Source organism: Gigantopelta aegis, chromosome 6, assembly GCF_016097555.1.
Source record: "Gigantopelta aegis isolate Gae_Host chromosome 6, Gae_host_genome, whole genome shotgun sequence".
NCBI lineage: Eukaryota > Metazoa > Mollusca > Gastropoda > Neomphalida > Peltospiridae > Gigantopelta > Gigantopelta aegis.
Window position 1 is genome coordinate 3,931,880 of NC_054704.1, and position 21,860 is coordinate 3,953,739.

A 21,860-nucleotide genomic window follows, 5' to 3' on the forward strand; every position below is an offset into this window, starting at 1 on the left:
GAACGCCCCAGGCATATCATCTGTGCCATGTTTGATGTTTCTATCATCATTTGAAAGGTTCTGTCTGTTATCTGCTCTCCTAATAACTATTAGTGGTTGACCTGTTTTTGGGAGAAGCCCTACTTTGACCCCCATATTTGCCACACCCACCACCAGAAGCCTGTTTACCAAAACTGTTTTGTTAATATATATGATGAGGAATACAAAACAGCAGGTCTACATAATGTCCTCTCCGGGTGGCACGTAGCTCATTCTGAAGCCGTTCTATAGCGAATCTCAACAATATTACCGATGCGGGACGTAGCCCAGTGGTAAAGTGCTGGCTTGGTGCGCGGTTTAAGATCGATCCTCGTCGGTGGGCCCTTTTGATTTCCTCTCCAAGACTGGACACCAAAATGACCAAATGTTTGACATTCAATAGCCGATGATTAATGAATAAATGTGCTCTAGAGGTGTCGTTAAACAGAACAAACAAACTTCCAACAATATTACTGATCTATAACAATACGTAATGCCTTTTCAACAATTTTCGATTATTCTGACCGCTTCTCCTTGTTTGATTTGTACTGCAGATCGCCTTCTCTTCATTTCGCAAGAATATTTTTGCTCTCAGGTCCAGTCGACTACCACACAAACACCGTGCTAAATATTGCATAAAAAGATGGATACCATAAAAATAATCGTAATGGAGACCCGCCATCTGTGTTTCTTAACACAGAAGTGGCCCCACAACAATTGCTTACTCATCCAACGATTGGTCAACTGGCCCCACAACAATTACTAACACGCCCAGTTATTGGTCAACTCGCCCCACAACAACATGTTCAGCTGAAACCGGCCCGATTTCTTAGAAAAGGAGTCAGTTAGGCCATCCCACATCAGGCGTGGGGGGGGGGGGGTCGACCCCTTAACCCCACCCCGAACACGCACCTGGATGTAGTGGATTAGCCAGCTGGTTTAAGGCTGCGTCGTACCCCGGTACTACTTCCACCCTGATTAAATCTGAACAGCCCAGCACAGGCGTATGGGCTTCCGTTTTTGTAAGGGGTTAAGCTGGCCCCATAACATGATGTTCAGCGTAAGCCGACCCGGTGTCCCAGAAAAGGAGTCAGTTAGGCCATCCAACATCTCCATATATGGATTTGCATGAATACATTATTCAGCTTAGTCATAACAATGTGTGCTCAGGTGAGAGTATTTTTACCGGCCGGTGTCAGATCGAAGACCAGATTGCTTGCTGGCAAGTGAACGGAAAGGATCGTACAGATTCAGTTTTATTTCAATGTCAGATTTATTCGCTAAATTAACAAAATGGCAGATGATGATGTTGCAGCTCTTGTCATCGACAACGGATCTGGAATGTGCAAGGCCGGGTTTGCTGGCGACGATGCCCCCGGGCTGTTTTCCCGTCCATTGTTGGGCGCCCAGGACATCAAGTAAGTTATTGGGGGTTTGTGTTTTTGGGTGGGGTTTTTGGGGGTGGTAAGTTTTCAAAAAGTATAATATTACAATGTATTTGATTTGAAACTAAATTGTAATAAATTAAGAAAACTTCAAAGTAATTTACATTTTTAATATTTTGTAGGTCTAATTAATTAATATAATTAAATATAGCTATACAAATGTTCTATCAAAGCAACTATCTTCGAATAAACTTGCAGTTCGATTTTAAAATCTCAATTCTGTTACACTATTGTATACCTAGCATTTATTTACTTTAGAAAGCAAAATATTGAATTTGTTATAGCTGACAGGTTGTATTGGGTTACTTACAAATTTACTAGAAGTTATTTCTAAGCCGACTGATTTGAAAATTGCACAAAAAAATTGTATAATTGTGTTATTACCAAAACACTTGATTTTTCTTCTTACTTCAAATGAAACTGAAATTATTTACCAAAACCAAATGTTTATAGAATGATGGGACGGACTATAGGTGTGTTATTGATGTTTAATCTAGCAATGAGTCCTTTATTTTCCCCAACAACCTTAACCGATCTGCGTTTGTAGATCCAGATCAACAAACTCAAATTGTCCTTTTGTAAAATTGTAAACCATACAAAATCGTGGAACCACTGTTGCACACTCATCGCATGTGTGCTAGTTTGAGACCGTATTATTAGTCCCCCACCGATCCAACCGGAGGGGACTATAGGTATTTTCTGCCCTCTGTCCGTTTGTCTCTCCCACGTAGTTTTCCGGACATTTTTGCACAATGCTAACCTGTCTGAGATTGTGCATATACAAGATTCCTTGCTACTATTATGGAAAAATATGGCGGGTTTTCTCTGTCAGAATTAACCCCCCCCCCTTTTCTTTTTTTTACATCCAATAGCCGATGATTGATTTAATGTGCTCTAGTGGCGATTTGTCAGAGTTATGGCCCTTGAACTTGTAAGATATGAAAATTGTTGGTCCCGGTAGGGGACATGTATTGCTTTAGCAGTATTCTCAGAATGTCTCTTAACGAAGTACACGTAGCTGGTTGCGTGGACCTTAATATTACAACACGACAGTAGGCCTAGCTCTTCTGATTAATAGAAGAAAAAAAAACAGGCGCAGGCCGGTACCAGAAAATATTTTACGACCGTTTAGCTCCACTCGAGGCAGATATGGGTTCATTACTAAAATGATTGAAATAGGGATTGGGGCGTTGTATACTTATTTATAAAACAGAATGGTAGTTGTGTTTTCTGACATTACTAGAGAAGATGTACATTTGTCCCTTTTTTTGCCTGTCTGTAACTTGTTCCTTTATTTTGCAGGGTGTGATAGTTGGCATGGGTCAGAAAGACAGCTATGTTGGAGATGAAGCTCAGTCCAAGAGAGGAATCCTCACAATGAAGTATCCCATCGAGCATGGCATTGTCACCAACTGGGATGACATGGAGAAGATCTGGCATCACACCTTCTACAATGAGCTTCGTGTGGCTCCCGAGGAACATCCAGTTCTCTTGACAGAGGCTCCCCTCAACCCCAAGGCCAACCAAGAAAAGATGACACAGATCATGTTTGAAACATTCAACTCTCCAGCTATGTATATTGCCATCCAGGCCGTGTTGTCTCTGTACGCTTCAAGTCGTACAACTGGCATTGTCCTGGATTCCAGTGATGGAGTCACGCACACTGTACCAATCTACGAGGGTTATGCTCTTCCTCACGCCATCTTGAGGCTCAATTTTGCCTGTAGTGATCATACAGATTATCTGACGAAGATCGTCATGAAGCGTGGTTATTCCTTCATCATCACAGCAGAGAGGGAAATTGTGAGAGACATTAAAGAAAAATTGTGCTATGTGGCATTAGACTTTGAACAAAAGATGGCTACTGCAGCTTCATCCTCTACCTTGGAAAAGAGCTACGAGTTGGACAAGTAATTACCATTGGCAATGAGAGGTTTAAGTGTCCAGAAGCCACGTTCCAGCCATGGTTTCTTGATATGGAATCTGCTGGTATTCATGAGACTACCTACAACTCCATCATGAAATGCGATGTTGATATCCATAAAGACTTGTATGCCAACACTGTTCTTTCTGGTGGCTCTATGATGTTCCCAGGTATTGCTGACAGGATGCAGAAGGAAATTTCCAATTTTGCTCCTGTCTCAATGAAAATCAAGGTCATTGCACCTCCCGAGAGAAAGTATTCTGCCTGGATTGGTGGTTCCATTTTGGCTTCTCTATCTACCTTCCAGCAGATGTGTATCAGCAAACAAGAATATGATGAATCTGGCCCAGCCATTGTGCATAGAAAGGTAGTAGATGGACTACATGGTCTGAAGGGACACTAATATTACACCTGCTGATCGGCTCTGTACAAGACTTGAACACTGACTTTGATACTGTTCTACTGTTTCTATTTTACTCCCCAGCAATCATTCCCTGCCTGAGAAAATTAACGATTTTGTTGATTTATATATTATTACTTTTTATATTATTCAGCCTTTGAAGCTTGATTAATGGTATATTTTTAAAGAATTTAATGAAATATAGATAAATGCTTTCGTTATGAGAAAGTAAAAGAACTTTTTGGAAAAAAGTTGCATATTGTTTTCTTAGAAAAATAAAAAACAAGGAAATAAAGTTTTAAAGCCTTGTTTTTCATTATCTGAATGGTAGAAAGAAAACTCATTGGTGAGTATGTTGGATAATCATCTATAAATAAATGGGTAGCGGGGAGGTGGGAGTGGGTGTGGGTTTAACCGATGAATGTGTTTTACAGATCTCAATGACTAAACAATTGTTCAAGGTCGTCTCTTCACAATGCTGAATTTCAAATGTTTCACATGCAATAGCCAGTTATTAATTCATTAATGTGCTGCTCTTTTAACTTTTAGCATTACTTTCCGAGATCGTAAGGTTGCAAGAGTTTAGTGAAGTAGGTTTCCGGTGTACTAAACATGTTAGCAAATCCTGTCCAGCTGTTGCCGATATACCCTTACGATTTCACGAAAAAACTACTTTATCATGCAGCCATGTTTTTTTGTAACCCGATTAGCGCTACATAATTCAGTGTTATTGTTTCGCTGCCTAATAACACACACATTGCTAGCATCATAACTATGGCATTGCTATGTGTTATTGGGTCACTAAGAACTGAATTCTGCGCCTGATAGTTGGTTAGTAGAAAACTAGTTTTTCACATTGCGCATGATGGATCTTTGCTCAGTTCTTAGGAAGGTTGTTCTCTCATTTTTCAAACATCCATTTACAGCAATAATCATTGAACTGCATACATAAATATAACATTTACACTTCCTATATCATCAAATTATCTCTTATTGTTCAATATTCTTATTCAACTTACTGTACTAGCACAACGACCATGCTATACAACCCATCATCTACTCCACTGCAGAACTGTCTTCCCTTGCCGGATGGAAATCCATATCCGCGCATGTGCAAACAATCGTTATCAATTCTGCAGTGTTCCATTGCGGTAGTAAAATTTACAAGCTCTGCAAAATGTTTCTGGGTTTTTCGTGTAACGTGTAATTAAACTGTAATTGTTGTTTGTCTTTTCCCTAGCCTTTACCAAGACATACGTTGTTGTTTTGGGGTTAATTGAGGTTATACATTTGTCGGAATGTCTGACACGGCTTCATCGGGCTCAACCGCTGTGTCGGTCCTGTAGGGCCTATTCTTTTGACAAGTAGTGCGAGGTCTGCACGACATGGCCTTCGTCTATTTGGACGAAATTTCGTCACCATGTCCGGGAGGCGAACAGGAAGAGGGATATTCGAAAAGGAAGGGAGAGAGGAGCGAGGAGGCAACTTCTGGAGTTGTCCTCCAGTCAGAGATGCCACCAATTTCTAACAAGTCCGGGGGCACAGTTCGTGCAAGGAACGGTGGTAGGCATAAGAATGCCTCCTCTTTCCACCGCCATTTGGATAGCATTGCTAGTGGTTCAGTGATGCTGGCCGGCATCACTAGCTCACTAAAGATGTCTGCTTCGGTTAACTGTCAGGGAGGCTGCTCCGACGAAGGCACAGGTATATCCGATGGTGGAGGTAGCGTCAACACAGGTTGTGTGTAGGGAGGCGGTGGTGGCTTCTGCTGCCGCAGTTCCCCTGCTTTCCCATCTGGATGGAATCCAGCTGAAGCAGTCGGTTTGGTTTTTTTGCGAAATTCCAAAGTTCCACCCACTGTAGGGTGAAGCTGTGGGGATGCTCTTGGGGGGGGGGGGGGGGGGGCGGTAGATCCTCACGTTGCGCACTGGATGCAGGAGTACTCCCTACATGTATGTTTACCCGGAGGTTCCCCCATTGGCTACGGCTGGTATAAGGGAGGCAACCCTTTTAGACGCCTCGTCAGACTGAGGTAGAAGTTCGCCACCTTACCAGGTGACAAGAGCCTTTGCTTCATGTGCATTCTTAGGGTCGACCAGGGGGGATTCAGGCAAGTTTGTTTGCAAACTTTCTCTTGTGGCTCCGGGCTACGCTGCAGGTGGGAATTGTGTGTCAGCCATTGAATCCAGCTGTGTCGGCTGTTCCGCCGTTGCCTGGTTTTCCAGCTCGGTTGGTGCCTGTTTCCACCAATGATCGTTTTGGCGAAGCAGGGGTGACGCAGGGATGGAGGCCTATTAGGGTCAGCCGTCTTCAGTGCCGCTGGTTTTGAGGGAGGTCTCTTCCTAAGAAGATTTGCCTTTCGGTTCTGGTTTGGAGTCGGAAGATGTTTCGATTATACGACTTGTATGTGGTGACGCTTTCCCAGCGGAAGTGGCTGTTCCCACTATTCAGCACGTTTCTTTTGGGAATCGATCGCTGGTGGTGGAGGCTCCGCGGCCGGAGCTTGGTTTTCCAGGAGGCACACGAATCCTTACTGGAGATTGATAAATTGATCGTTGGAACCAATCATATGATGGGAGCAGTGGTGGAGTTTCCAGCAGCTTTGTCCATCGGGAAGCTCTTACCCGGTATGAAGCTGGTCGCACTCTCTTAATACCAGACATTGGGTGCGTCTTTCTTGATGCTTGCGGAGGATAAGATGGACTGTTGTCCAGTGCCTTTTGGACGTGTCACCATAGAAATAATGGAGAAGTTATCAAAACTTCTCTTTCAGGTGAACAACCATCTAGGTTGGATAAGGCTGTGGTGTCTTCCCCTGATGGCTCGAAGTTGTTTGGCAGTTGCCGCAAATGCATCACATCACACTGCGCAGATGTCGGGGCGCTCGTGAAAGGACAATCTCTTGCTGTGAAATGACCACTACCTGTCTGGGCAGTGGGCTACCGATATTGTGAAAACTTAGTTTCACAGCTGGTCAGTCAAGGAGATGTTGCTGTTTGATTCAGACTTTGGATTTGTTATGGACAAGGAATCAGTCAAGTTTGTCCCCTGCCCCAGCCTGGTAATGTTCGTAACCGTTGTTCTGGTGCTGCTGCATTTTACCCACCTTCCACTAAGAAACCTGTTTTTCTTGAGGGGTTTCTGTCCCGACTTGGGAATCTGGGAATCTGGGATGGTGCTAACCCCCCCCCCCCCCCCCCCCCCCCCCCCCCCACCCCCGTCAAACAGAGTCACGCTCATCTGAGGACGGCGCGTTATGTAATTTTCTTCCACAATGGTGACTCCTGCCAGCCCTGGACCCATGGGTTCTGTCGTTCATCAAGGAGGGATATTGGATTCCCTTTTGTCCGGTGTGTGGACTGTCTTCAAAAGGAGCCTCCATATCAATCTGTTGGAGATGGAAGCCGTTCGTCAGGCTTGCCTCCAGTTCCGGAGCTCCAAACTGCGTGCAACAAGTCGACCATTTTGGTGGTGGCAATGTCATGGTGGTAGGACGGCTCTTGTGCATGTGGCAAGTGCACTCACGGGCATCAGATATAGAGACGATATCCTGCATCATCACGTCATTCCGCACATGAACGTCAGTGGTGTAATATTTCTGCATGACAATGCCAGACCACATGTTGGACGTGTCATTCAGGAGTTTCTGCAGCGCCACAACGTCCAGACATTATCTTGGCCTGCCTGTTCGCCAGATTAAAACCCAATAGAACATCTGTGGGATGCACTGGATTAGCATGTGCACCGGAGGAATCTACCATCCCAGACACTTCCACGACTTCTGAATGCAACCTCAGCATGAGTGGCAGAACATTCCACAACGTGTTTTGCAACGTTTGATTGCTTCCATGCATCGCCGTTGTCAATCTCTCATCAAGGCTCGCGGTGGTCATAACCGATACTGACATTTTTCCCACCCCTATGTCACGCATATGCCTGTGTATATGTTTCAGGTGAATTCCCAGACATGTACAAAGTAATCCCCTTCCCATGGCATCTTGATCTTTGGTTGCTTGTATCATGTCTACCAGCTGGGGTTTTAATTATTATTAAACTTTGAAAATTAATGTTGTTTCTTTTTTTCTTTTTTTTCTTTTGAAGAGGTAAAAAGGTGAAGCACATACTACACTGCTTTATTTGTATATAAAGAACGACACGAGTAAAGAATATTCTTGGATCATCGTAGCATATGCTAGATGCGAACCAGAACACGTTTTGTCACAGAGTTCGAAGTGGTATAAAAACAAGCCTGAATCCATCTACTCACTTAACTGTGTTTTAGCATGTCAAGTTGCTATACTGGACTGTTGAAGTGGACCATACTATTCCATACAATCACGGTCAGCGTTCATTATAAATCATGAGTGATTTAATAAGCGAACATTTGAGTTATCTAGCTCTGCTCAAGGAAGGAAATCTGAACCAGAAACGTGTGTAGTGCCCACACATGTCGTAACGACCACAAATGTCACAACGACCAGAAATGTCGCAATGTTATTGCCACAAATGTCCTAATCGACCACAAATGTCACACGATCGACCACAAATGTCACAAAGGTCTCAACCACAAATGTCATTGTGACGGTACATGCTCTTAATTTCTTTTCGCCTGTGGCGATATTAATTGTTTTAGAGGGCCGTGTGCAGTTCCAAATGCACTTAGCCTAGATGGACACCTTGTTACGTAATACCTTCGCGCGACCGTGCATCCCAATATGCACTTAGTCCAGATGTGGAGGCCATGTGGCCAGTAGTTACGTAATACCTCTGCGAGTGCGGTTTCGACGACCGTGATTTTGGCGACTGGCGACAGAATGTCTGGTCATCTAAGAAAATATACCGACTCTGGGAGAGGTGGAAATATCAGATGATAGGTGAGGTACCGCGTTGTGCCCCCAGGCGATATTCGCTGTCTCTGAGAGTTTTGAATAAATAGCTAGGATTTTAGAGATATCGGGGAGAAACATATTGGGAGGCGTCCAGGGGGGAACGTTAGTCCGTTTGGACTTGGTAATTATATATTTTCTGCTCTGTTGTATAACCTTGATGTGATTGATGTGACTTTAAATATTTTAATACTGTATTATACCAATATTATTTAGACGGTGCTGCCGGTCATCTGACGCAGTAATCTGTAGGCTCACTGTCCTAAATAATTATAAAAAGCTTAACCAGTCATCCTAGAGGACCTAGGTAAACTGTAGGTTATTGTCTTTATTGCGATAGGTACCAGTATTAATTCTGTGTTACAAGGTTACTGAATGAGTAGTAAAGGTTAATTAAAAATTAACCAGTTAGGAATAGAGTTGTAATTCCTTTATTAATTAAGTTCCCCTGGCAGCGTTTCTCAATTATCACACGTTATTGAACGAGTAGTAAGGGTTAATTAAAAATTAACCAGTTAGGAATAGAGTTGTAATTCCTTTATTAATTAAGTTCTCCTGGCAGCGTTTCTCAATTATCACACGTGTGGGTGTTGTGTCACGGTGAAGTGATTAGCATATTGTGTAAACTAGACACCTAGAGATTAACTAATTAAGTGATCAGTTCTGGGTTGTTATTATTTGTTGTTGTTAATTAACTACTGCGGCAGTACATTGGTCTGCGTAGGTTAATACAGATTCCAAAGTGTATTGTGTTTTTGTTGTGTTTTCTAGTGAACTAAACGTGCTATAATAATATATACTTTATATAAGATCTTATCTCTGATCATACCTAGACGAGCCAGCGGATAACCGCCCGTTACAGAGAGATCTAATAGATATACAGTTAAGAGAGATATTTGGACAGTCGTGTTTCATTCAGTTACGGATATTATAGGATCCCCGTGACAGTCATAATGACAAATGACGCAACTCACCAACCACAAATGTCATCATTTAATTTGACATTTTTTTTTTTTTTTTTTTTTTTGTCCTTTTGGGGTTATACCCTTAGCTCAAGTATAATGTCCCTTGCTCGGCAGGATTACATGATCTATTCCCACTGTAGCATCCCCTAAAATGTTTCATTATTAGCACCAACTTAGTGGTCTGAAAACTCGATATCAAATCAATATTACACTGTAACAAAACACTGTTGAATAAAATGACTCTCGTACCATGTTCAGCACCATATAAGTAATGTTAGTGTGAACAAGACTGCCATGTTCGGTCGAACTGCTATAAAGGCCATCTTTATTTAACAACCACGCATCAATAACTGGCACTTCAAGCGCTGCATTACGTATACCAATGCATCTATTTTAATCTGTATATAATGACCACCTGCTAATAAAGATGACTTTTTGTAAGTTCTTTGTTATAGAGAGGTTTACAGAAGACCTAGTAAGTTAGAAGAAAATATGTGTCTAATCCATTTGTTAAAGCAATGACATATGTTTCAATCAATCAAATACTCAATGTCTCACGAACTGCGATGTCATAATAGAGAAGAGTGGGACGTAGCTCAGCGAAAGAGCGTCCGACTGCGGTTAGAGTGGTCCAAGGATCGATCCTCCTTATTGGACTCATTTAGTTATATCATGAGTTTCAATCAGTGATCAATAACTAGTGCATCAAAGGACCGAGCTAAGTGCTATCGTATGAATGGTGCTATCATAAACAAAACCTTGTTGCTAAGAGTAGCGAACGTGGCGGGAACGAGTTTGACAGTAATTAATGTGTCTCAGCAGTCTTGTAAAACATACAGATTTTATTTTACTATGTTCATATACTACTTTAATGCAGTTAATAAGAATACTATCAGAACGGTCTAGTGTGAATAATTTTATGATGTATAAGGCAATGATGTTGCAAATTCACACACACACACACACACACACACACACACACACACACACACACACACACACTTTAACTGCAATGCCATAGCGATTGCCGCGGAATTTTTAATTCTCTTTGGCACTTTTTGTTTTGCCGTGGAATAAATTTGATTTCTTTTTGTTTGTTTGTCTGTGTGATTTTTGTTTCTCAAGATGTATTTTTTAATTATTATAACTAGCGGTCTATGAACTCTATTGACAGTTCATAACATATCCATTCGAGGGATTAATCAGTCTTATTCAGATTTACTTATAATCCTGAGTTGAAAACATATTAACGGTAAAATTGCCGTGGACCGTATTTCTCCACAGCATTTTTGTTCCGTAAACATTTTCTTAATCGCAGGGTTGTATATATATATATATATATATATATATATATATATATATATATATATATATATATATATATATATATATATATCTTCACCCATTGACTGTGTTACATTTCTCTGCTGTAATAATGGTACACCATCAAGGTAAATAAACTGAAATACATTGCAAAAGTTATTAAAATGTATATAAACATTTAAAACATCTTTCTCTCTTCTGTCTGTCTATATTCTCACCCGAACATACATGATCAAAACGACTCTAAATATTTGATTTTTATCCTCCGGACCGCTATTTCCATTTGCACTAAGATCTTAGCGAAGAAATGTTTTACAATTATAATTGGCATAGTTAACAGCCGATATTTTCAATCGGTAAATTGAACACTTCAAAAATAAAACACAGTTTGAAATATATTGCAAAGCCTTGTTGCATCGCTTATGCCTGGCTTTCAAAGGATCGGCAAACTTTGATACTGAACATGCAAGATGAAAGCGGAAAATCGGTTACCACTAGCCAGCTAACCGATAATATTAACACAGCGTACATTTTTTGTTTTACCGGAATGTAAATGAGGGAAGATAAGTCTCAAGTTGGTGATGTAGTTTCTTGTATTTTAATTTCCAAACATGAAACATGATTAATAAATTACCAACATGGTGATACAGATAATATACAAGTCAGAGCTCTTGGGTGAATGACACACAGGTCTCCGGATAGAGCTGACATTGCTTATTCACAAAACTGTCTCTCGGATTTTCCAGTAGAGTTTGTGCTTTATGAGAGAACTTCAAGGCATGTGAACAGTATCTGTTCTCCCCAAGTCTGCCTTTCATGGGTAAATGATCCTTATTTATAAGACGCATACTAAACACGTATCTATGTAATATACAGTTGTCAAGGTGTACTCGTTCAGACGCCTGCAATACCCGTGGCAACAATTAAATTGCATTTTATTATATTGCTCGATACATATTTAATTAGTACTTGACACTAATTGGTTTGATTGGCATGTTACTAAGTGGATACCATGGCAGACGTCAGATTACCAACTAACTAATTCTAATTAATGCACATGTAAAAATAAAGATATAATACGTATTGTTATAAAGTTGAAGTTTGCCACTATGACAATATAGTGACGCACTGTGAAAACGCAACACCAACTTGGAAATCGACAAGTAAAATACAGAAAATTTAATTTCAGCGGATCGGACCTCTACAAACCAGCAGGACATTCAATCACAATTCACATATTTCTGAACAGTGTGGTTTGAGCATAGTGTTTGAACCCGCTAGGGATGGCAGTTGCCAGTTTAGCGCTATTTCTCATCAACTTCAAAAAGATGGTGTGTATAGATCTGCCGAAACCTAGAGGCAAGAAATTGTAAAAATCTTAAGGCTTCACCCGTATTTGGCGCAGAGCGATATGGCTATTGGAAACGTCACAAGGTGGAAAACAAGCCTCACTGTACTGAGAGAACAGTACCTGTCTGAAATGGAAAACGATGGTACATTTGGGGACCAGATAACGCTACAAGCTGTAAGTGAGATATACAATGTCCAGATTTTGGTTGTTTCGTCGCTTCAACATAGTGCCACCCTGATCAGTCCTGTTGGCTCATCAACACTTGGCACATGGCATCCATTACGTATCTCTTGATGGTGATCCAGAACAAGTGCATAATATCATCGAAGAAAGTCCGCAGATATATCTTCCTGGACAGCTGAGCCCCATTATAGAACGAAACGACATCAACGAATCTCAACAATTGGCCACTGATGATACACAGACTGTCCATACCACGGACTGGATTCTCCCTCATGAAATATTAGTTAAAATACTATCGTATGTCATAGCATCAGACATATCATGTATGCAACACCTTTCACTTGTGAATCACGCTTTCCATAGTGCTTTAGCTGATGCCTATAAACCCACAGCTTCCAAATTAATTTACTTTGATGACGACTTATTGCATTACTTTCAAGTTGGTAATAAATCATAACTAACACTGTAAGTCAATCGTATAATGAGACGTACTGGGTCGCAAAGTCCGTTAGGTTTACAAATTAGATCAATCTTGCAAAACAATAAATGATTTAGTGCCTGGCTCGTACTTGAACGCGTGGACAGCAAGGGGCCAGGGTGATTCAAAATAATAAACGTGTATTGGCGCCATTAAATTGTTTTACGTTAAGATATATTTTCATTTGGTAACAATCTGGCATAGTTTGTTTCAAAATCCGGTAGTTTTAAGTTTATGGAAGAGAGAGGTATTTCGAATATTATTAAAAGGCAATAACACTGCCACATTTACGTTTCTGTTATTATTAAGTAATTCTTTATTATTTTAAAGAAAACATTTCTTATGAATGTCATTTTTCTTTTAATTTGGACATGACTATTATTAATATTAGTAAACATACAGAACAGTTGTACCATGAAAAGGACAATGATTACCTTTCATTATCTAAATTGTGCTATGTCAAAGTTACATAAAGGCGGCTTCTCACCAAAATTATTATTAATTTGTGCTTTAAAATTTATAATTATATCTTCAAGTATATGTTCATAAACAATAATTATAAAATAATTAATATACTAGTTTAAAAAACCCTATTTTATTGCAGAATCATCATCACAAACAGATGCAGAAAATATGTCACTTGTAACTGTTGATTGTCTATTTTGATTAATAGATACAAGACTATTTTTTCAGTGGACACGTATGACTACTTTATTGGTACAGAACAGCTGTATCCTAAAAAGGGAAACTGTTTATCCCATTGCTATAATTAATGTGTTCATCTTTTAAAAATTGTATTATTAAAATAATGTTCATTATTGGTACAGAACAGTTGTGTCATTATTAAAATAATGTTTATGAATGAGACATCTTGTTATTGAACATGCATGGCTATCTTATCTTATTGCATTTTTGAACAGTTGTGTCATACCAAGACGAATATTTGCCTTTTTTTTGTAATTAATATGCTGGCTGTTTATTTTGTTAAGAAGAATAAAGTTTGTGAAAGCAAGACGAATTGTTTTAATATAGAGGAATCGATCCATATATTAAACAATTACGAGAATTGTACAGTGATTTAACACTTATCTGCAAAATAAAATACACGTAAACCATATATCTGAATGTAAAACATATCTACCAATGCCATAAACGATTAATGTACTAAACTGCGATCCTTATCGTATTTATACGACTAATAACTTTTCTATTAAAATATCCTAATACAACTGCACACCTAAAAATCGCCCACATAAATATTTAGCAACCACTTACGCAAATGCATATAGAGTAAAATATGGGGGTATAAAATAGCCGTTTAAGACAGGTGGCCACTAATATCAGGTGCCCGTTAGAGCAGGTTAATATTATACATGTATTACATGATTTAGGAGAACACAAATGTGGCCTTTTATAACAGGTGACTGTTTAATACAAGTGGGCGTTAGAACCAGTTTAAATATACCATGTTCTGAATACAGGCACAGTCAATATATCATGTCGACACGACGTTCGGAGACCTAGGTCCCAGTAACAGCAGGAACTCAATGACGTACGAGTTAAATCGACATACCTTATCTAGCGTAATTTATAAACATGTACATTAAATGTTCTTTGATATATGATTTAAAAGCGATCTTGCATAAGTAAAATAGTATATGAAAATGGTAAAATAAAATCTGTGTGTTTTACAAGACTACTGAAGTACATTAATTACTGATCAGCTGCTGTCAAACCCGTTGCCGCCATATTGGCTACTCTTAGCAATAAGGATAGCACCATTCATACGATAGTACTTAGCCTTTGATGCACCAGTTATTGATCAATTACTGAAACACATGACGTAACTAAATGAGTCCAATGAGGAGGATCGATCCAACGACGCTCTTTCGCTGAGCTAGGGAGTGGAACATAGATCGGTGGTAGAGCGTCCTCTCATGGTGCGGTGGGTTGTCAGATCGATCATACCTGGTGGACCCATTAAGCTATTTCTCGTTCCAGCCAGTGCTCCACAACTGGTGTAACAAAGGCCGTGGTATGTGCTATCCTGTCTATTGGATGTTGCATATAAAAGGTCCCTTGCTTCTAATCAGAATGGTCATTAACCATATGTCTAACGCCATATAACCGTAAAATAAAATGTGTTGAGTGCGTCGTTAAATAAAACATAAAACATCTCTTCCCTCCCCCCTCTGTCTCTGTCTCTCTCTGTCTCTCTCTCTCTCTCTCTCTCTCTCTCTCTCTCTCTCTCTCTCTCTCTCTCTCTCTCTCTCTCTCTCTCTCTCTCTCTCTCTCTCTCTCTCTCTCTCTCTCTCTCTCTCTCAATCTCTCTCTCTCTCTGTCTCTCTCTCTCTCTCTCGCTGAGCTCTTCTCTATTATAACATCACATTTCGTAGGACACTGTATACATTGCTTTAACAAATGGATTAGACACATATTTTTTTCTAACTTGCTAGGTCTTCTGTAAACCTCTATATAACAAAGAACTTACAAAAGTCGTTTATTAGCAGGTAGTCGTTATATACAAATTAAAATAGATGCATTGGTATACGTAATGTAGCGCTTGAAGTGCCCGTTATTGATGCGTGGTTGTTAAATAAAGGTGGCCTTTATAGCAGTTCGACCGAACATGACAGTCTTGTTCAAACTAACATTACTTATATGGTGCCGAACATGGTACGAGAGTCATTTTATTCAACAGTGCTTTTTTACAGTGTAATATTGATTTGATATCGAGTTTTCAGACCACTAAGTTGGTGCTAATAATGAAACATTTTAAGGGATGCTACAGTGGGAATAGATCATGTAATCCTGCCGAGCAAGGGACACTATATTTGAGCTAAGCCCCAAAAGGACAAAACAAGATTTTTTTTTTAAAACGTCAATGTAAATTACGACATTTGTGGTTGGTGAGTTGCGTCATTTGTCTTTGTGACGTTTGTGGCATTCAGCGTTGTGACATTTGTAGTCGATTAGGACATTTGTGGCAGTAACATTGCAACATTTGTGGTTGTTGTGACATTTGTGGTCGTTGTGACATTTGTGGCTGTTGTCACGCACATCACCCAATCAGTTCAAAGCTGTGATAGAAGTAATTTACAACATTTGTGGCTGTTGTCACGCACATCACCCAATCAGTTCAAAGCTGTGATAGAAGTAATTTACAACATTTGTGGCTGTTGTCACGCACATCACCCAATCAGTTCAAAGCTGTGATAGAAGTAATTTACAACATTTGTGGCTGTTGTCACGCACATCACCCAATCAGTTCAAAGCTGTGATAGAAGTAATTTACAACATTTGTGGCTGTTGTCACGCACATCACCCAATCAGTTCAAAGCTGTGATAGAAGTAATTTACAACATTTGTGGCTGTTGTCACGCACATCACCCAATCAGTTCAAAGCTGTGATAGAAGTAATTTACAACATTTGTGGCTGTTGTCACGCACATCACCCAATCAGTTCAAAGCTGTGATAGAAGTAATTTACAACATTTGTGGCTGTTGTCACGCACATCACCCAATCAGTTCAAAGCTGTGATAGAAGTAATTTACAACATTTGTGGCTGTTGTCACGCACATCACCCAATCAGTTCAAAGCTGTGATAGAAGTAATTTACAACATTTGTGGCTGTTGTCACGCACATCACCCAATCAGTTCAAAGCTGTGATAGAAGTAATTTACAACATTTGTGGCTGTTGTCACGCACATCACCCAATCAGTTCAAAGCTGTGATAGAAGTAATTTACAACATTTGTGGCTGTTGTCACGCACATCACCCAATCAGTTCAAAGCTGTGATAGAAGTAATTTACAACATTTGTGGCTGTTGTCACGCACATCACCCAATCAGTTCAAAGCTGTGATAGAAGTAATTTACAACATTTGTGGCTGTTGTCACGCACATCACCCAATCAGTTCAAAGCTGTGATAGAAGTAATTTACAACATTTGTGGCTGTTGTCACGCACATCACCCAATCAGTTCAAAGCTGTGATAGAAGTAATTTACAACATTTGTGGCTGTTGTCACGCACATCACCCAATCAGTTCAAAGCTGTGATAGAAGTAATTTACAACATTTGTGGCTGTTGTCACGCACATCACCCAATCAGTTCAAAGCTGTGATAGAAGTAATTTACAACATTTGTGGCTGTTGTCACGCACATCACCCAATCAGTTCAAAGCTGTGATAGAAGTAATTTACAACATTTGTGGCTGTTGTCACGCACATCACCCAATCAGTTCAAAGCTGTGATAGAAGTAATTTACAACATTTGTGGCTGTTGTCACGCACATCACCCAATCAGTTCAAAGCTGTGATAGAAGTAATTTACAACATTTGTGGCTGTTGTCACGCACATCACCCAATCAGTTCAAAGCTGTGATAGAAGTAATTTACAACATTTGTGGCTGTTGTCACGCACATCACCCAATCAGTTCAAAGCTGTGATAGAAGTAATTTACAACATTTGTGGCTGTTGTCACGCACATCACCCAATCAGTTCAAAGCTGTGATAGAAGTAATTTACAACATTTGTGGCTGTTGTCACGCACATCACCCAATCAGTTCAAAGCTGTGATAGAAGTAATTTACAACATTTGTGGCTGTTGTCACGCACATCACCCAATCAGTTCAAAGCTGTGATAGAAGTAATTTACAACATTTGTGGCTGTTGTCACGCACATCACCCAATCAGTTCAAAGCTGTGATAGAAGTAATTTACAACATTTGTGGCTGTTGTCACGCACATCACCCAATCAGTTCAAAGCTGTGATAGAAGTAATTTACAACATTTGTGGCTGTTGTCACGCACATCACCCAATCAGTTCAAAGCTGTGATAGAAGTAATTTACAACATTTGTGGCTGTTGTCACGCACATCACCCAATCAGTTCAAAGCTGTGATAGAAGTAATTTACAACATTTGTGGCTGTTGTCACGCACATCACCCAATCAGTTCAAAGCTGTGATAGAAGTAATTTACAACATTTGTGGCTGTTGTCACGCACATCACCCAATCAGTTCAAAGCTGTGATAGAAGTAATTTACAACATTTGTGGCTGTTGTCACGCACATCACCCAATCAGTTCAAAGCTGTGATAGAAGTAATTTACAACATTTGTGGCTGTTGTCACGCACATCACCCAATCAGTTCAAAGCTGTGATAGAAGTAATTTACAACATTTGTGGCTGTTGTCACGCACATCACCCAATCAGTTCAAAGCTGTGATAGAAGTAATTTACAACATTTGTGGCTGTTGTCACGCACATCACCCAATCAGTTCAAAGCTGTGATAGAAGTAATTTACAACATTTGTGGCTGTTGTCACGCACATCACCCAATCAGTTCAAAGCTGTGATAGAAGTAATTTACAACATTTGTGGCTGTTGTCACGCACATCACCCAATCAGTTCAAAGCTGTGATAGAAGTAATTTACAACATTTGTGGCTGTTGTCACGCACATCACCCAATCAGTTCAAAGCTGTGATAGAAGTAATTTACAACATTTGTGGCTGTTGTCACGCACATCACCCAATCAGTTCAAAGCTGTGATAGAAGTAATTTACAACATTTGTGGCTGTTGTCACGCACATCACCCAATCAGTTCAAAGCTGTGATAGAAGTAATTTACAACATTTGTGGCTGTTGTCACGCACATCACCCAATCAGTTCAAAGCTGTGATAGAAGTAATTTACAACATTTGACTTGAAAACATACCTTTAACTGAAAGTGCCCAAAACACACTTGTCTTGTTACAGATCAGTCGTTCGTTTACTGGCCAGCAAAGCAGTCCACAAGAAATGTAATCAGATTCGGAGTGAAAATTAAAACGAAAAGATGTCTGAACCTAACACAAAAACACGCAGCTTCTCAAATACTCTTAGTGAAAGTAATATAGAACGGGACATCATATTTGGCATTGGTTGTACTAAACCAATGGGTAAGCTCATAGCTCTGTAGATATTTATTCAAGATCAAATAGAATTAGGTCACTTGTCTCTCAACGATCAAAATGAACTCGTGACAAATGACGGTCAAGATTGTTTTGATCAAACATTATTCAGCTGATACGCTACGTTATATTGCAAGACAAACACTATGAGCGATTTGTTAAAGTAATTACTGATTTGGTGGCTCCTCTAGCACTATTACTAATAACCAAGTTGGCAATGGATAACAAAAACAAAAACCATAATTAAATCATCAACCATAAAACGTAAAGCACTAAATGGTTCGCCAGTTCAAATATCAATCAAGACACAGAAAACACTTTAAAAGTTTGAATGACTAAGTGTTTTCCATCATGTATACCACTTTTATAGTGTGAATTAAAAACCAGTTAATGAAATAATTTGGTCAATATTTCTTTCTGGTTGTCTCTGAAGTGTTTGATCGACCACACACGAGTTTTGTCTTTCAATTATCGCTAGGCACAGATCTTCGTTCTGTAAGCTACTAATACAAAACCGTTTCAACTAGGCCAAAGAAAATCCCTCTTCTTAAATTTGTTTTCTCACACAATTGCCTTGCATTACTTCTCTATCCCTCTCTCTCTCTCTGTTTCTGTGGGCTGGTGATACGATTTGGGTATTTTCTGTGGGCTGGTGATACGATTTGGGTATTTTCTGTGGGCTGGTGATACGATTTGGGTATTTTCTGTGGCGAACATCTCATCTTGTTACTGCTATGGCAGTTGGTAAAACGTACCTATTGAGAAGAAAACCCCCACAATAATAATAATAATAATAATAATAATAATAATAATAATAAACTACACCTGTCTGTATAAGAACAGCCAACCCCTCCTTAATCCATTCCTATGAAGAAAATAAATAAATATGTACATTTAATATAACATATAAGAATTGATGTTAAACAGTGATAATGTTTGCTAACTAATAATATATATATTTTTTTACAGTGGATTGTACCCATGGGGCTTAGATTTGATGCCATCGTCTAAAAGTTATCTCTTATCATCTAAATAAGTCAATGCGGTTGTTTTTGGTTTTGATGGTATACAGTAAGGTATCTCTTATCTAAAGAAGTCAATGCGGTTGTTTTTGTTTTTTGTGGTATACAGTAAGGTATCTCTTATCATCTAAAGAAGTCAATGCGGTTGTTTTTGGTTTTGATGGTATACAGCAAGGTATCTCTTATCATCTAAAGAAGTCAATGCGGTTGTTTTTGGTTTTGGTGGTATACAGTAAGGTATGTCTTATCATCTAAAGAAGTCAATGCGGTTGTTTTTGGTTTTGGTGGTATACAGTAAGGTATCTCTTATCATCTAAAGAAGTCAATGCGGTTGTTTTTGGTTTTGTTGGTATACAGTAAGGTATCTCTTATCATCTAAAGAAGTCAATGCAGTTGTTTTTGGTTTTGGTGGTATACAGTTCATTGTGAAAAGACCTAATCTGATGATAAGAGGCCATAGTTTATTTATATTTGAAAAGACACTACTTGAACATATCATGGGGAAGGAAGGAAGGAAATGTTTTATTTAACGACGCACTCAGCACATTTTATTTACGGTTATATGGCGTCGGACATATGGTTCAGAACTACACAGATATTGAGAGAGGAAACCCGCTATCGCCACTTCGTGGGCTACTCTTTTCGATTAGCAGCAAGGGATTATTTCATAACCGTAAATAAAATGTGTTGAGTGCGTCGTTAAATAAAACATTTTTCTTTCTTTCATGGGGAAGATGCTTACGAATAAATCTTTTCTGAATTCCTTTAGTTCATCCTTTATTACACCTGGAGTTTTGTCTACAATATAACAATAATTTTTTGCCCGAAGTCCTACAAATCCCTCAATTATTTTACTACCCGTTTCATCCTTCATGACACCGGTGGCTTTGTGCCTTGCCATAGAATGTAGAGGGTTGTCTTTTGAATAATTGGACGTGCCAAAGAGAGAGAAATTTGCATGGATGAACTCGTATGGGTCTCTCAGAGGTCTACCCACGGGAGCTGATATTTAATACAATAAACTACCCATGTTAGTCATGAGCACTTTTAAACAGTCGCTGTATTCTTTGAGCATGACGTTTATAGAACATGGATTTAGCGTGTTCTAAAATTGTGAAGTCAACGGACACCGGTTGATTTAGAGTGACTGACACTTTTTCCAAATGGTCAGAGAAAAAAATGTTTACTGATTTCAAATTTGGGTTTGCTGTATACCGTTGCAGTCTTTTTTCGTCTGTAATTAATTCTACTTGTTGATAATTTCTGACATTTTGAAGTTGATTTTCATAGACTGAATTTGATAACAGTTTAAAAAGATCTTTTGAAAAAAATTTCCGTGGCTTCTTTGCTCTTTTTTGTGTGTGTTAAAATCAATATAAGATTTCATCCATTTCAAGACTTTGCGAACATTGATGAGTTTGAGACCTAAATGCAAATACATCTGTAAAGTCGAAAAATAAATCACGTAGTCTGTCTTTCGGCGTTATGGTAGGGGAGAACTGGTGATAAGGGATGCTCTCTTTGGTCGGCGTTATGGTAGGGGAGAAGGTGGAGAACTGGTCGTAAGGGATGCTCTCTTTGGTTGGCGTTATGGTAGGGGAGAACTGGTCGTATGGGATGCTCTCTTTGGTCGGCGTTATGGTAGGGGAGAACTGGTCGTAAGGGATGCTCTGTTTGGTCGACGTTATGGTAGAGGAGAACTGGTGACAAGGGATGCTCTCTTTAGTCGGCGTTATGGTAGGTGGAGAACTGGTGGTAAGGGATGCTCTCTTTAGTCGGCGTTATGGTAGGGGAGAACTGGTCGTAAGGGATGCTCTGTTTGGTCGACGTTATGGTAGAGGAGAACTGGTGACAAGGGATGCTCTCTTTGGTCGGCGTTATGGTAGGGGAGAACTGGTCGTAAGGGAT

The 21,860-nt window shown here is 39.6% G+C and overlaps 2 protein-coding genes across 2 annotated transcripts; both read left to right on the plus strand.

Annotated features, from left to right (window-relative positions):
• Window positions 1–1,224: 1,224 nt before the first annotated feature.
• LOC121374111 (actin-like) lies at window positions 1,225–3,507 on the plus strand. The gene is given in 3 exon segments (XM_041501046.1): window positions 1,225–1,387; window positions 1,390–1,436; window positions 2,766–3,507. Coding segments are annotated over 3 exon segments (735 nt in total). The 5' UTR covers window positions 1,225–1,311; the 3' UTR covers window positions 3,378–3,507.
• Window positions 3,440–3,790, plus strand: LOC121373874 (actin, muscle-like). Its single transcript, XM_041500660.1, has one exon. The coding sequence runs from the start codon at window positions 3,440–3,442 to the stop codon at window positions 3,788–3,790; it is 351 nt and encodes a 116-aa protein (XP_041356594.1).
• The last annotated feature ends 18,070 nt before the right edge of the window (window positions 3,791–21,860 follow it).

Excerpts from the sequence above, each read along its gene's own strand:
- LOC121373874 (XM_041500660.1), top strand. The coding sequence starts at position 3,440 with ATGGAATCTGCTGGTATTCATGAGACTACCTACAACTCCATCATGAAA.